This window comes from Drosophila gunungcola, chromosome 3R (assembly GCF_025200985.1).
Source record: "Drosophila gunungcola strain Sukarami chromosome 3R, Dgunungcola_SK_2, whole genome shotgun sequence".
NCBI lineage: Eukaryota > Metazoa > Arthropoda > Insecta > Diptera > Drosophilidae > Drosophila > Drosophila gunungcola.
In genome coordinates this window covers 17,033,149-17,046,939 of record NC_069139.1, presented here as the reverse complement: position 1 = coordinate 17,046,939, position 13,791 = coordinate 17,033,149, and the positions used below count along the sequence as shown (strand labels likewise).

The window sequence follows — 13,791 nt, the reverse complement described above, 5'->3', positions numbered from 1 at the left end:
ATCTACATGCTAAGAACACAAATTCGGCAGAAGTACTTACTAATGCACAAAAAAAAACAAAAAATATCAAAACTATATTTTCTGTTTAGAACCAACAAATAATATTTTGAAAACTGAGTCTCTTTTTATTTTAATGAACCCAGTAATTATTATTACAACTTGTAAATGTAAATATAAATACAAAACAGATTTATTTTGTTTGTTTTCTTGAAAAGTTAAAATTTTAAATGTCCAAAAAATACTGGACACTCTCTGTAAATATTATCATATAATAATATTTTTCTCTGTCTTTAGATTTTTTATTTTCGGTTAATTGAATTGTCAACAATATAATTAACTATAACATGTTTTTGACATTCTTAAGGAAATAAACATTTATTATTATGTTAAATTAGAGAATAGGGTCATTTAAAAATGTTATCAATTTTAGAAACTGCAAAAACTTAATGACGCCTCTTCCAAAATGTTGATATTGACAAATTTATTTAATGAGAATTTTTCTTTGTGCAGCTATATGCTTATTATGTGCTAGATGGCATTATGCATTATGTATGTGCATATTTATGACAACTGTCGCTCCGCTGACTTGACTGCCGCTCACATCATTGGGAATTTAGGGCCCGGAGATGGAGACGGAGATGAAGATTACGGAGTCGTAAAACCCGACACTCAACTGCGTGTACGGGTGAGTTGGGCGGGCAGATAAGAAGGCTCAGCGAGCACTTGGCGGGCTGCACATAATTAGCGGTGGACACTTAACTAGAGTCCGCCCACACCTCCGCCCTGCCCTCACTAAATGTCAGCGTAAATTTGCATTTTTAAGGCGCATAAAAAGGACTTAGCAGGAGGCAACCGAAAACGAAAAAACACAGGACGCCAAAGGTAACAAAATGCAAAACAAAACGCGCAACAGGAAACAGGAGCGCCAGCCTGGCCGCAGGACTTAAATGCTTTTAAGCTGGCGACGGAGGAAAGTTGGCAGTCTAATGAAACAGCGAAAAGCGGTTAAGAATTTGTCGTGCAAACACCGGCGACGACATGTGCAGCCGAATGGATTTGCCGACACTCTCCACTTTAAACGGCTTTTCAAGAGCATCGTGCAGCGCAATTGAAAGCAGAATCAATTACAACAAAAGGGCCTGAAAAGCATTTTAACGACGGCATTCAGGGCGCGCGCGAGCGGCTTTCATTCAATCATTTACATAAAATTTTATTTAACAAGCAAATTCCAAGGGCTTTCATTTTTTAATGCAGCCCCCGGGATCCCAGATTTCCCAGGACCAGGACCAGGATGAGGATGAGGATGAGGGCTCGGGTCTCCAGCGATTCCGATTCCGAGTCCTGCCACAATCCGGATTAAAGGGATCGTGTGTGTGAGTGCGTTTAATGCGTGTATGCATACGCCATGAAACTTCATTATGAGAACCTCAAAATTTCTGCAAATAAAATGCCAGTGGAAGACGAATTGAAAACCCAGAAAGGCAGATGGCTGGGCCAAATATTAGCATACTTGGGGGCGCAGTCAAAGTTTGTTTGCCGAAACAAATTAACCTTGAATATGCCACATAGAGAGCTACCCTGCCAAAACGCAGCCGAGCCGAGGAAATTATGCAAATATGCTTCGAGCAACAACAATGGATGTCCCCGATAAGACCGGTGGTATCCTCGGCAAACGTCTGACTCACTTACTGACTCACTAACTGACTCACTAACTGACTGACTGACTGTCGTCCTGTGGCTTTGGCTTCTGGAAAATTTATTAATTTTAAGCAGAACACTGGAGACTTTGACGTCAGCTATGGCTGATAAGCAGCCGCACGCTTGACAAAATCAATAATGGCAATACTGCTCTTGTTTCAGTTTCTGTGCTCTCTGTTGCTGCCGTTCCTGTTGGTATTTGCATGATTAATGAAGCCACGTAATTGATTACATGGCCACGCCCAGGCCGAACTCAAAAAAAAAAAAGAATACAGAACGGGGAGAAACAAAGCCAAAGGCAATGGCAACTTGAACTTTCGCATGATTTTGTATCATCGAAGGCAGCGGCAAGGCACACAGCTGATTGATGCGTCTGTGGCGGGACAAAGGCACCAGCTACCACCTACCACCTACCACCTCCGCCCCCACCCACATCTCCACCCAAATCCGCATTCCACTCGACTTCACCATGCTGCTCCGGACCCATTTTCATCTCGATCTCCAGCATCATAATGCGACCACGCACGTGCGTGTGGCACATGGTTACACTGGAATAATAAGTTTGAAAAATTCGATAGATGCCAAACCGCTGCTACTTTTCTATATACACATTCGAGGACGAATTATTTGTTTCAATATCAAGCTTAATATTTGTTTTAGTAAAAAATAGCATGTACAGTCAAAATGTATTATTCAAATAAATAACAATATCAATTTATTTTGATATGTAAAGAATAAGAAAATATAATTTTAATCTTTATCTTGCCTATTAATTTAGTAAGCAATTTAAACAGTATAATTTTATTTATTTATTTATTTGGATGGTCTATTTGCAAATGCAAAATAGCTATGCGTACAATTGGAAAACAAATGGATAACTGTTTCTAACTTGGCATAAAAGTATTTGATGTAGGCCATGTTTTCTCATTGTGTAGATTGGCTTTTCCGATGCCCTGTTCGAGCCATGTCAAAAAGGCAGGCTCAGGAGGAAAGGGAGGAGAAGGAGCATGAGCTGGGCCAAAGGCAGAGCCATGGTTGGCTGTCATTGACTGCGGATTGGCGTTGTCAACGATGCAGCGAGCTTGATGACAAAGATGATGATGCAGCCGCTTTCAAAAGCTGCAGCAGACAGCTGGGGGTGGCGGTGGTTTTGGGTGGTTTTGGGTGGTTTTGGGTGGAGGCTTTGGTCGGAAGTCGGGCATTCTCATGGCTGGTTATTTATGCGTAATTTCTATGCACACACGCAAGGCGATAGGCACCAGGCCCCAGCTCATCGCTTTGGCTGCGCTGTTACTGAGCTCCTGTGGTCGGAGCTTTAAGGCCCTGCTGCTCATACGGGCGCACAATCATCAATCAAAATCAAAAGCCAAAGTACTTTTGACATTAATTTATTCAAAAGGGATACAAGCACTTCTCAACTGCACACACACACACACACACACACTCATACACACCGCAAAAGGGATACTGGTTGCGAATTTCATCCACTCTCTCCGCAATTATGACCACTTGCCCATAATAGTTATTTAATTTCAAATCAATGGCATTCTAATTCCTCTGTTTTTTTTTGGCAAAAGTAAAAACATTCTAATTAATATTTATGAACGCAGCGACGACGCGCTTTGCATAAATCAAAAGCATTTGAATAATAAATACGAATTATGCATTTAATTAAGATTTTCCACCAAAATCCCCGCTCAGCGATTCGATGAGTGGGGGGTGCAGGGTAAACAACAATTTAGCGATTCCATTTCCATTTCCATTTTTTTTTTTTTTTTCTTTGGTTTTTCGCCATTGTCTATCTGCATGTGTGTTTGTTCGTTTTCGGGCTGGCGAGATTTTGATTTCCTCAGCTTGCATCAGTCAAAGCGATTGGGCGACAGTCGAAAAAAGCAAACCAAACCGAACCGAACTGAACGAGCGAACCAACGAACACCGGGCGTTTTCAATCTAAATGCAAATGCTTGCGGTGTGCTTTTTGTTTCATCCTTGAGCCGCGACAACAGCAACATCGATAGCAGCAATAGCAGCAATAGCAGCACCAGCACCAGCAGCAGCAGCAGCAACATCGACAAAAGAAGCAGCCATCCAGGTGAAATCGCAACACAGAAAGCCAATTAAGCGACTCAGACATTAATCGAAGCTCGTTGCAGATATCGCTGGGGGAGAATCTCCTATAAAAAAGCAAGGTAAGGGCAATTCGGCGCGCTTAATGCAGAAATCGCATTTGCTCAGCAGTATTCCGCAGGATGGCAGTGCTCTTTTATGCTTGCTTTTCTCCACGTACAGGTTTTTTAAAGTTTTTTTTTTTGTTAGATTTTATCTATATTTAAAATGGGTATGTAACAATAAATTTAATTTCATAGAAAAACATTTTACAGTATTTTTAATATTATATTACCCAACAGCTCTTACTTAAAACATTTTCTAAAAAAATATTTTAAAAATGTTTTTAAAATATATTTGATATTTTGAATAAGGCCCAGCTTAATTCGTTGAAAATACCTAAGTTATATTATTATTAAAAACAATTTTTATAACACCCTTTAGATGCTTATTGATATCGTTCTGTGTACTCCATTTGTCGATTCCCGTGCATCTATATGGCCTTGTTAATACCTATTTCCAATTCAATTGGAAATGTTCATGTTGGCTCCATAGTTTCTATTGCATTAAGAGCCAATAAAAATTTACAAGCAACCTACACGAGAGTTTCCCTCCGGCAAGAGCTTTTCCCCCTGCTTAAGTGTGTTTGTCATGAGATAAGCTGGTTTTTCCCGGCTCGCTTCATTCGCTTCACTTGCTTCGTTTGCAGAGGCGAGCAGAGCAAATTGATAAATTATGGCCGAGCCACAGACAACGGTCCATGGAGCAGGAATTGCCGGCAATTAGCTGGGCAAAAAACAATTAGCATTATGTGATAAGAGGTACACAACACCATAACATGTCTATCGCAGGCTGGAACACTTGAGCAGCGGCGGGGTCAAGGAATTCCAATTCCAACTCCATCGGCAATTGAGACGTGTGAGGTCAACGAAAGTCTGCCGCCCAGGAATTCTTACCCATATCGCTGGGATGCGTATGCAAATCACGGAGAGCACTTTGGGGGCATTAGAATTACAAATATCCAAAGCGGCATTTGCACACTCGCCGGCACACAAGGGCGACGATTTTTCGAAAGCCGCGACGTGACAACACGCAAATAAAATCGAAGCCTACTCTGGCAGAAGTTCAGCGAGACTCGATCCGGATCCCGATTCACATCCCAGCAGCCTGCCTTCTCTTGGAAATAGATACAATGTAAATATGCAAAGTCGAGGGAAAATACATAAATCAGCGCCGGGACAAAATGTGAAATTAAATGCAAACAGTGGCGAAAACCTAAATGCGGAAGCATAATTGAACTTGGAGCTGCCGCTGCTCCAGACGCTCGCTCTCTACCCATTAAAGCCAAATGCAATTTACGCCGATAATTTGCAATAATTTGCATACTACGTGCGGATGCAGCCAGGCTATATTCCGTGGCACCTGGAACACCCGAATATCCACGAACCCACCAACTTTAAGCACCCACACTGCACTCTACGTGCTCGAGCTTTTAATTGCACGGCTTAGTCGAGGCGCGTTGGCGTTTTGTAAATTTTCGTTAATTGGAAAATGTGCGAGGATTCATTTTCATCTATTTCCCAAATGCCCGAGCGCCATGCGTGATCAGCTGAGCAGCTGGCGCATTTCCCTGTGGCCATGGCTCAAACTGGCTTCATTCATTATTCCGGGCTTAATGGAATTTCCAAATGGCTATCGCTTTGGGCGATTATGCAACCTGCGAGCCTGTATGCAATGTCTTCTGCATTATGCATAGGACTCTCGCCGAAGATTTTTCTAACTGCCCGCTTTGTATTACCCATAATATTTATCCATTTGCCAAGATCTCGGGGCGCTGGAGCAATGGCTGCAGGTATTATGCATAAAATTGCAGCACAAAGTCAAATAAAATATGTATTGAAAGTTTTATTGTTTGGCAGTGCAGTCATTATTTTTGCCTTGCATATTTGCACATGGCACACATTTCGTGCGGAAACTCTGCCGCTTGTTACGCTGCCGGCATTTTGTTTAAAATTGAATTCTTTTCATGCATTTACCTAAATTTTGTTTTTTTTTTTTTTTTGGTTTTTCTGTTGCTTTCCCACAACTTGATTTTCGCAATTTTTTCATCGCCCCGTTTCATTTCGCTTGGTTTTGTTTTGTTTCGTTATGTTCATATTTTCAACTTTGTGCGGGTGTTTCTGGGTGCCTTTTATACTTCCGCTCGTGTGTTCTGCTGGAACTGGATTTCTATTTGCTTTAATAGACCAAGCTCTGGACAGGCCAGCACATATAGTATAATACGCATGGGTGTAGGTATATGTGCCGACACTGGATCCTCTGGATCCTGGAGGAGGGACGTTGGCTTGGCAAATATCCTGCGGCGGTAGCGTTTATATGAGAGCTTACTGCTCGCATTTTCCGGGGGGAAAGGGAGGTGCTCAGTGGATTTTGTGATTTGCTTTTTATGTGTGCCATATGGGCTGCTAGCTACGTACATATGGCATTACGCACAGTGAATTCTTTTTTTTTAGCGGTAAGGCACCAAGAGGCGCTTAGCGAAATTCATGCAAAGATTTGACCGGATTGTTGCCAAGGTTGCGCTCCAAAAATATATATATATAGAAGCCGGATAAGAGAACACACAATAAGTGAATAGGGAATGGATAAATTTGTCAATGGAATGCATGCTTTTGATTAACGATGACTTTGAGATTAAATAGAAAAATTTCACACTACATTTTATTCAAAAAATGATTGAGCCTTAAGTTTTTCAACAAAGCTTAATAATTTAAAATTTTGTTTTGACAATCTTTAAAGTGATTTATTTGTATACACAGTAGATAACAATTGTGAAATGGCTTTAAAACCAAAGCAAAGAGCACAAATAGTACTAATAGCAAAGATAAGTCCACAAGTCCCGTCTTGATTTGTGTATTTTAATTATTTCTATTACTCTGCCTTTCTAATGCCTTTTCTTTTCTAATTTCTTTTGCTCCCTGAAAAACAACGATAATCAGAACATAAATCTCGGCTCTGAAGCATCCAACCGAGAAGTGACCATCAAAACGGTAGCCCACTCAAACATGGAAATTTGAAAGGCAAACAAATCTGTCCCAAAAGCAAACCCACGCAAGAAGCTGTCTGAATCTGGATGGCAATGCAAATAGAGCTGTAAGCCAGGACTTACAGCTACAAATCAGAGGTTGGTCGACTCACCCCGGGTTTCTTTCGTTTGCTAATCCAAAGGGCGGAGGAACTCTCAAGGCCTCCAGCTCGGCCAACAGTGAGATTAATTTATGTTTTTGCTTGGCCAACAGAGAGTGGGCCAAACTTTTGCAGCTTGCAGCTATTGTTCTAATGCACTGACCCGTATTCGGGGAAGATGTCTGCATAAACAATTCGTATTTGTTTATTGTGGATGCTGCACTTTCGCTGCCGACAATGACAATTGTGATAAATTATGGCGCACGCGACCGATCGGATCAGAGGGGGTGGTCTATATGCATATGCACATATATATATATATATATATATATATATATATATAGAAGAGCCGACGAACTGTTGCGCCCACTCTGAAATAAAACACAATTCCCGTACCGCGGCACCACACACACACACACACAGATGCACACACTGACCACTACAAACGAAACCGCAGTGTGTTATTAGTGTCATTAATTTCTCCGCTCTGTCCGATGGTTTTCTTCTTTTTGAATGCTACTTTTTTGGCGCTTTAAGTGCGAAAACTGGCTGAAATTAATTGATGACCCACACGCAACTGGAGGGCGGCGGCGGTGGCAAAACGTTAATGAGGCAGCGTGACGCGTTCACATTTCCATATGATTTACTTGGGTCTATCTGCCATACGCACTTTCCGCAATTCACTCTTCTGTTCTGTACTTTTCTGTTCTGTTGAATTTCCCGCACACTTGGCGATGCCGCCTCCTTTGCCTTATTTTCCGCTTTCGGCTGTTATTGCTGGTCGTAATCCGCCATTGCCCTAAATTTCAATTCCTTTTCGTTTATTTTTTGCATTGCAGATTTTAAGGATTCCGTTTCTTTTTTTGTTCCAGCCTTTTTCGAGTGTTTTGATAGCTGAAGTGTATTATTATTTTCTTCCGGCACGGTGTCTTTTTTTTTTTTCTTTTTATTTTTTGTGGGCGGCAGGGGCGCGGCACACGCAACCTGACGGATGCGCAGCACTTACAGCATTCGAGAGTCACGCACTAATGGTCCACCGTCGCCTCTTTTTTTCTTTGTTCTAATTAGCCACATAAATTGCAAGTTGGCTGCGATAAAAAATTAGACACTGTCTCGAGAAGCCCAGTCGAAGGGGATCTCTTTTCGGGGTACGTGCAGAGTTGGGACCCCGTCCGGATTTCAATGGATATGGCACAGAGCGGCAACCGCACGACGAACCAAACGCTGTGAGCCACGGATAAGAACTAAACAACAATCGCAGCTGCCGCTGCTCGGCTGCTGCTGCTGCTGCTGCTGCTGGTGCTGCTTGTTGTTGCTGCTGCCGCTGGTGTTGCTGCTGCTCTTCGCTGGTGTTGCTGCGGGGCGGCAACACACACCGCATATCATTCACGCTTTCTCGGTTCGGGCGGAACTCGGTGCCGGCGGTCACGAGCACGAGCACGGGCTCTCGCTCTCGCTCTCGCTCTCGCTTACGCCCTCTTACTCTCGTGTTGCATGTTGCTCGTGTGCCGCACGGCAGCAACATGCCGCCAAGACGTGACCTTTGGCAACTGGTCGAGTGTTGTTTCGGCACTCGGTCGCTTGCAGCCAATTAATGGGCCACTCGCCATGTGATTTATCGGCACCTCTCATAAATCCCGGCCCGATTTGGACGCTTCCTGTGGCAGCGGGATAAACAAAAACACATGCATAATTTCCATAAATCTTTTATGGCTGCGTGTAAAAACTTTCGGCTCGGCCAATTATGGGCCCCGAGCTAGGCACTAATTTGACAGCAAAATGGCCAAAGGCTTTGTCCCTCCACTGGGGGGTCAGCCGGGGTCAACTTGGGGCTGTGGCTCTCTTAGGGCACTAGATCCGTGTCCATAACTAACCCCATAATTGAGTTATTCCCTGGCAAACGGCATGAGCGGGCTTTCCTGTCGTCCTGGCGAAGGATTATCAATGGCCTGGGAGCATTAACTACCGCCCGGCGATTACATTGTTCGAATTGCTTTATTTTGGTTTGGTTCGTAGGCTGTGCGGGTCATGATGCATTTATATTAAGCCATAATTGACAAAGTGGGAGTGTGTGGGACTAACAGGTTATTAAGGCATCTCATTGATATATTAATGTATTACTCGGCTAACACTAACGGGCTTGCTGTTTGTTATAAAATTAAGATTGTACGATATATAATTAAGTAAGTAAAAATCGGTCTAAATGTTTCAAAAACGTGACTATTTGTCTGAACAAAAACAATTACAACCAAATGGTGTAGGGTTCTTTAATGGAAAAATAAAAGCTTCCATTCAAGTATTTTAGTTTCCCTTTTTATTTCCTTTCCGAAAATAGAATGATATACCCTTCTTATAAACAGATTTACTTATTTTTTGCTATTAACAAATTGACAAACAGCCGACGGCAACATGTTGATTCTGTCAAGTCTTTGCAACACATTTACCGTGTTGCTTGAATCACCTTCGTTAAGTGTTGCACAACATGGTAGACGGCAACTCAACAAATGTTGAGGCAACATTAAAAAATTTATTAAAATTAAAATAGGGTTCTTAGTGGCAAATAAGTAGGTTTTTTTTTATTCCTATAGCTAGATTTTATAAAGAAAATTTATTTATTTATTTATAAACTCAAGTGTGTTCATTTTAAGCATTGAAGTGCTGACAAATATTTAACATTAATTCCATTCGAATAAACAAATTTACTGCTCCGATAAGAAACCCTGACCTGTACCTCCAATTCCACTTATCAAATCATATGTATATAAATAAAGGAGGATTAAAGGTCGGGCTTGTGCTTTTTTCAGATAGTAAAATTTCAAATTTAGCCTTGAAATGTTTAATGTATGTATAATCAATTGATTTGGTACACCTTTGTTGTGAGTTTTAACTGCCTTCTATTAAATTCCGAATATTCAACACGCTAAATGAAAGTGACTGCTGCAAAATGGTCACAGATTGTAGCCCGCCAAGTGGCAATGTGGCTTGCAAGCTGTTGCACTTCTAAGCCACCCAGGGCATTTGGGTGGTGGTACGGCCTCCACTCTTCCCGGGGCATTAGCCTTTTATGCACCGGTGTTGCAGCTGCTCGCCCGCGGCAACCTTCACACCTATGCACATGGCGCATTCGTTTTGAATGGTATGGCCACTTCCACTCGAGCGCTGCAGAATGGAAAATCGCAAATAGGATCAAGGATAACAGGGACGTAACAAATGCAAGACGGGGAGTGGCGGAGGCATTGCAAATGCTTTTAAAGCAATTCTTGATGCCAGCTGATTGAGTAGCAAATGGGCTTTTAAACCAAAACGACCAAACGAGTCACGGCCCCAACTTTATTTCCTCTTTTATTCACACTTTTCCTTTCCCCACTCGTGACTTTCATTAAAATCTGGAATATTCTTATTCTTCTTTTCGCCAACAAAAGAAATCCAAAGACATGGTTTTTATAGTTTATCTATTTTAAAACTTAAAGTTGCTAAAAAGGAATTAAAATAAACATTAACAGATTTCTAACAAGGGTGCCAAAACATTGGAAATTACAATTGCAATCTAAAAGAAACTTAAAGAAAAATTACAGCTAATTAATCATCATTTAAGATATTTCTTTACGGTGTGGCTATGACATTTTAACATTTGTCTTGATGTTGCAGTGGAAATTTGTTTGTCGGGTGAAAAAACTTTGCTTATTTCATTTTAATTGCTTCACAGTCGCAGGACTTGGGTCACACACACAGACACACCACTCACACACACACACAGTCACAGAAGAAAACTCGCACAGTCAACTGTGGTTGTGTGCCAACCTCTGTGGGTGTGTGCTCATTAAAAAGCGAGGCAGCTACGCAGAAAAGCGACATTTGCATAAAATGCCAGTGTGTGTGTGTGTGTGTGTGTGTAGTGAAAATGCTGCCGAAAGATGGAAAAGCGTGCCACTGACACACAACTGTCACTCACACGCACTCAGACACAGGACCCACCCACTCTGCCCCACACCACACACAGACAAAGCCAAGTCAAAACTTGCAAATTTTAATGCATCACAAGATTTCAACAACTTCCTATGTCTCACAATCCGAAAAATCATCACCAGCAGCAGCAGCAGCAGCAGCTTAGAAAGCTCGCAGCTTGACGCTGAAAATAAAGAAAATCTCCAACTGTCATGTCACGTGCCTCTGCTTTTCCACTACCCACTACCCATTGCCCATTCCATTACCACTTCCCACCCACTCTCCTTTAAGCTGAATCTGTTGAGGGCTCATTAAAAGCGGCTGCCGTTTTGGCCCCAGGGCAGCCTTTCTGGCCTAATGAAGTTTCCCTTAAAAGGGTGGCCCCTTAATCGCGCCAGGCCCGCTCCTTTTCCGGCTGATTGGGGGAGCTGAGCACTACCACACCGCCGTTAAATTGTCGTTTCCTTTTTTACGCACCAAACTACGTAAATGATTGACAGCTGGACATTGCGGCTGAGTGAATAACTCACAGGCCGACAGCCCGCTTGATTTATGGGGGCGTGCTCCGACAGCCGTGCTTTGGCGCTCAATTAAAACGGAACCAAAGTCAAAAGTCACCGAAGACCACTGCAGCCCAGCGTAGCCCATGTAGTCGATATAGTCCTAGCTGCGATGGATTAACACATCTCCCGGGGCAGCGGCGACAACCCTCGTGGCAGGCTCTGGCGGCGGAGGCTGGCCTGTCATATAAATCAACCATAATCAACGCAAAATGCGGCTTGACTTGCTATAGATGGACTCCGATACAAGATGCTTAGATACGCTGCAGTTAGAGAAAAGAGGGAGACGGGATTGACATTTGACACTATATAATTATGCAGCATTAGAACGATTTTATAGACATGACAATAAAATATACAATTTTTGCATTGCTATTGTACTAGCTCGGCAAAAAGAGGAAATATTTAAAAAAAATACCTATGTATTATTACTTTCTTATCCAATTTAAATATTTCTACCTTAATATTACTTTTTGAACTGAAATTTTATTGCCAATTTTTTATTTCTAATTAAGTTTTGTATTAAGATACATATTGAACCAAAAATGTTAATGTTAAATGTAAAAAATGATTAATGTTAAAGCAAAACAAAAAAATATATTTGAAGTACATTTTTAAGCAAATAAGTACTTATAAATTAAATTCTGATAATTAACTGTATAAGATAAGTATAGATAAACTCTATAACCCTCTGTTTTTCTCCCTGTGCACGAGAGGGTGAAAGCGGTTGCGGGGCGCATAAATCTAAATTACACTGAGCCACCAGGAGGATTGCGGCCCAGAACTATGAGGGAAAGCCGGCTCAAGATCCGAATCTCCCCCAAATGATAGATAGAAAGTGAGAGGAAATTGCTGGCACTCGTTTGCTTTGTTTGTCTGTTTGTTTGCTTGTTCGAAATGTTTTCTAATCGGCCAAGGAGTCGTTCACACCTCCCCGCATGAGGGTTCCTTAATTGCAAGTTATTGATGGGCCCCCCCCTCCAGCTACTCAAACTCCCCACTAAACATTCAATTTTCAGGCACACAACAGCCCAACACCAACACCTTTGGCTGTGTGGGAAAGAAATCTGGTAATATGAACTGTCAGCAAAATGAACCTTATGAAAAGTCATTGACAGGAGCACCACAACAACAGCAGCAGCAAACGACAGTCGGGGTTATCCTGTGCCCAGGTTCTTTGATGGGTGTTGGGTGTAGGTGCGTATGGGCGTCACCGGCAAAAAGTGAGATGCAGAGCCAACAAGGAAAAGCAGAAAGGCAGAAAGGCAGAAAAGAAAGAAAAGACTGGGAAAGGTAGGTAGAATCTCATTTGCGGTCATGTTGGCGTGTCAAAAGCGGACAACAATGACAACCTCAGGAGCAGAAACCAGAGCGGCAACACCAATGGCAACAACAAGGTTGTCAGGCACTAACACACCATATGGCAGCCATTTGCCTGCACATTATAAAAAAGCGAGGAAACAAAGCGGAAATATTGTGCGAGGATCAATGAACTCGATATACCCTCTTCCAAGAACCGCTGACGACGCATTTCTATTAAGAGATACTTATCTGGCCAAATTCTGTGACATACAATAAGTCAGTTGATTGGTAAAACATTCTATTATCAAATCTGCACATCAACACAAACAATTCCTTAATTTCTTAAGTACCAGTATTCAAACTGGTATTAAGAGCAAAAAATAAAGTTTTAAAATATGAGAAGCAATACCGACCCATTATAGAGAAAAATTCTTACTTATTTGAAAATAAAATTGGTAAATATATTTAAGACTCATTTCATATTTGTCATTATAATTAAAAGTGAAAAAAAAGAATTTCTTTTAATTTTAAACAGCATAAAAACAAATTTTTCAAGCTCGTTACTCTTTGCCAGAAAAGCCAACGAACGTTTCAAATTTATTTTAAAAATTGAAAAGTATTTATAATACTGATTTGTTTTTGATATCTTTCTATTCAGAAACGAGGTTTTTTGCCCCCTGAAAAATAGTGTATTATAAGGTATTGCAGGCGGAAACGTTGCATTGTTTTGTCTGCTTTCATTCAGCGGCATATTGATTTTAAATTTTGCAATGTGCTCATAATTAGCCACACCCTCTTTTTAGTCCCCGCCCTTGTTCAAATTTTTTTCCGTCTGACATGTCACAAACAAGCCATTTTATCCATTCAAATTCGAGTCTTTTGGGCCGATGATTGGTCTGTGCCCAATCGAGCCCATCCAGGGATGTGGGTGTGAATGTATCTGTAACCATATGGGTTAGCCGACGGTGTCTGTAGCTGAAATCGAGTGTGTCTG

At 41.7% G+C, this 13,791-nt stretch overlaps 2 protein-coding genes across 2 annotated transcripts in view; one reads left to right on the top strand and one right to left on the bottom strand.

The window, feature by feature from the left end:
* LOC128254850 (hemicentin-2) overlaps positions 1-8,218 on the bottom strand; it is a 66,412-nt gene extending 58,194 nt beyond the window's left edge. Inside the window, 1 exon segment of the mRNA XM_052984212.1 lies at positions 7,003-8,218. The gene's annotated coding sequence lies outside the window, so the exon portion shown is untranslated.
* Positions 8,219-10,854: 2,636 nt separating this feature from the next.
* LOC128251679 (uncharacterized) lies at positions 10,855-11,686 on the top strand. The gene is given in 3 exon segments (XM_052978769.1): positions 10,855-10,860; positions 11,508-11,664; positions 11,667-11,686. Coding segments are annotated over 3 exon segments (183 nt in total).
* The last annotated feature ends 2,105 nt before the right edge of the window (positions 11,687-13,791 follow it).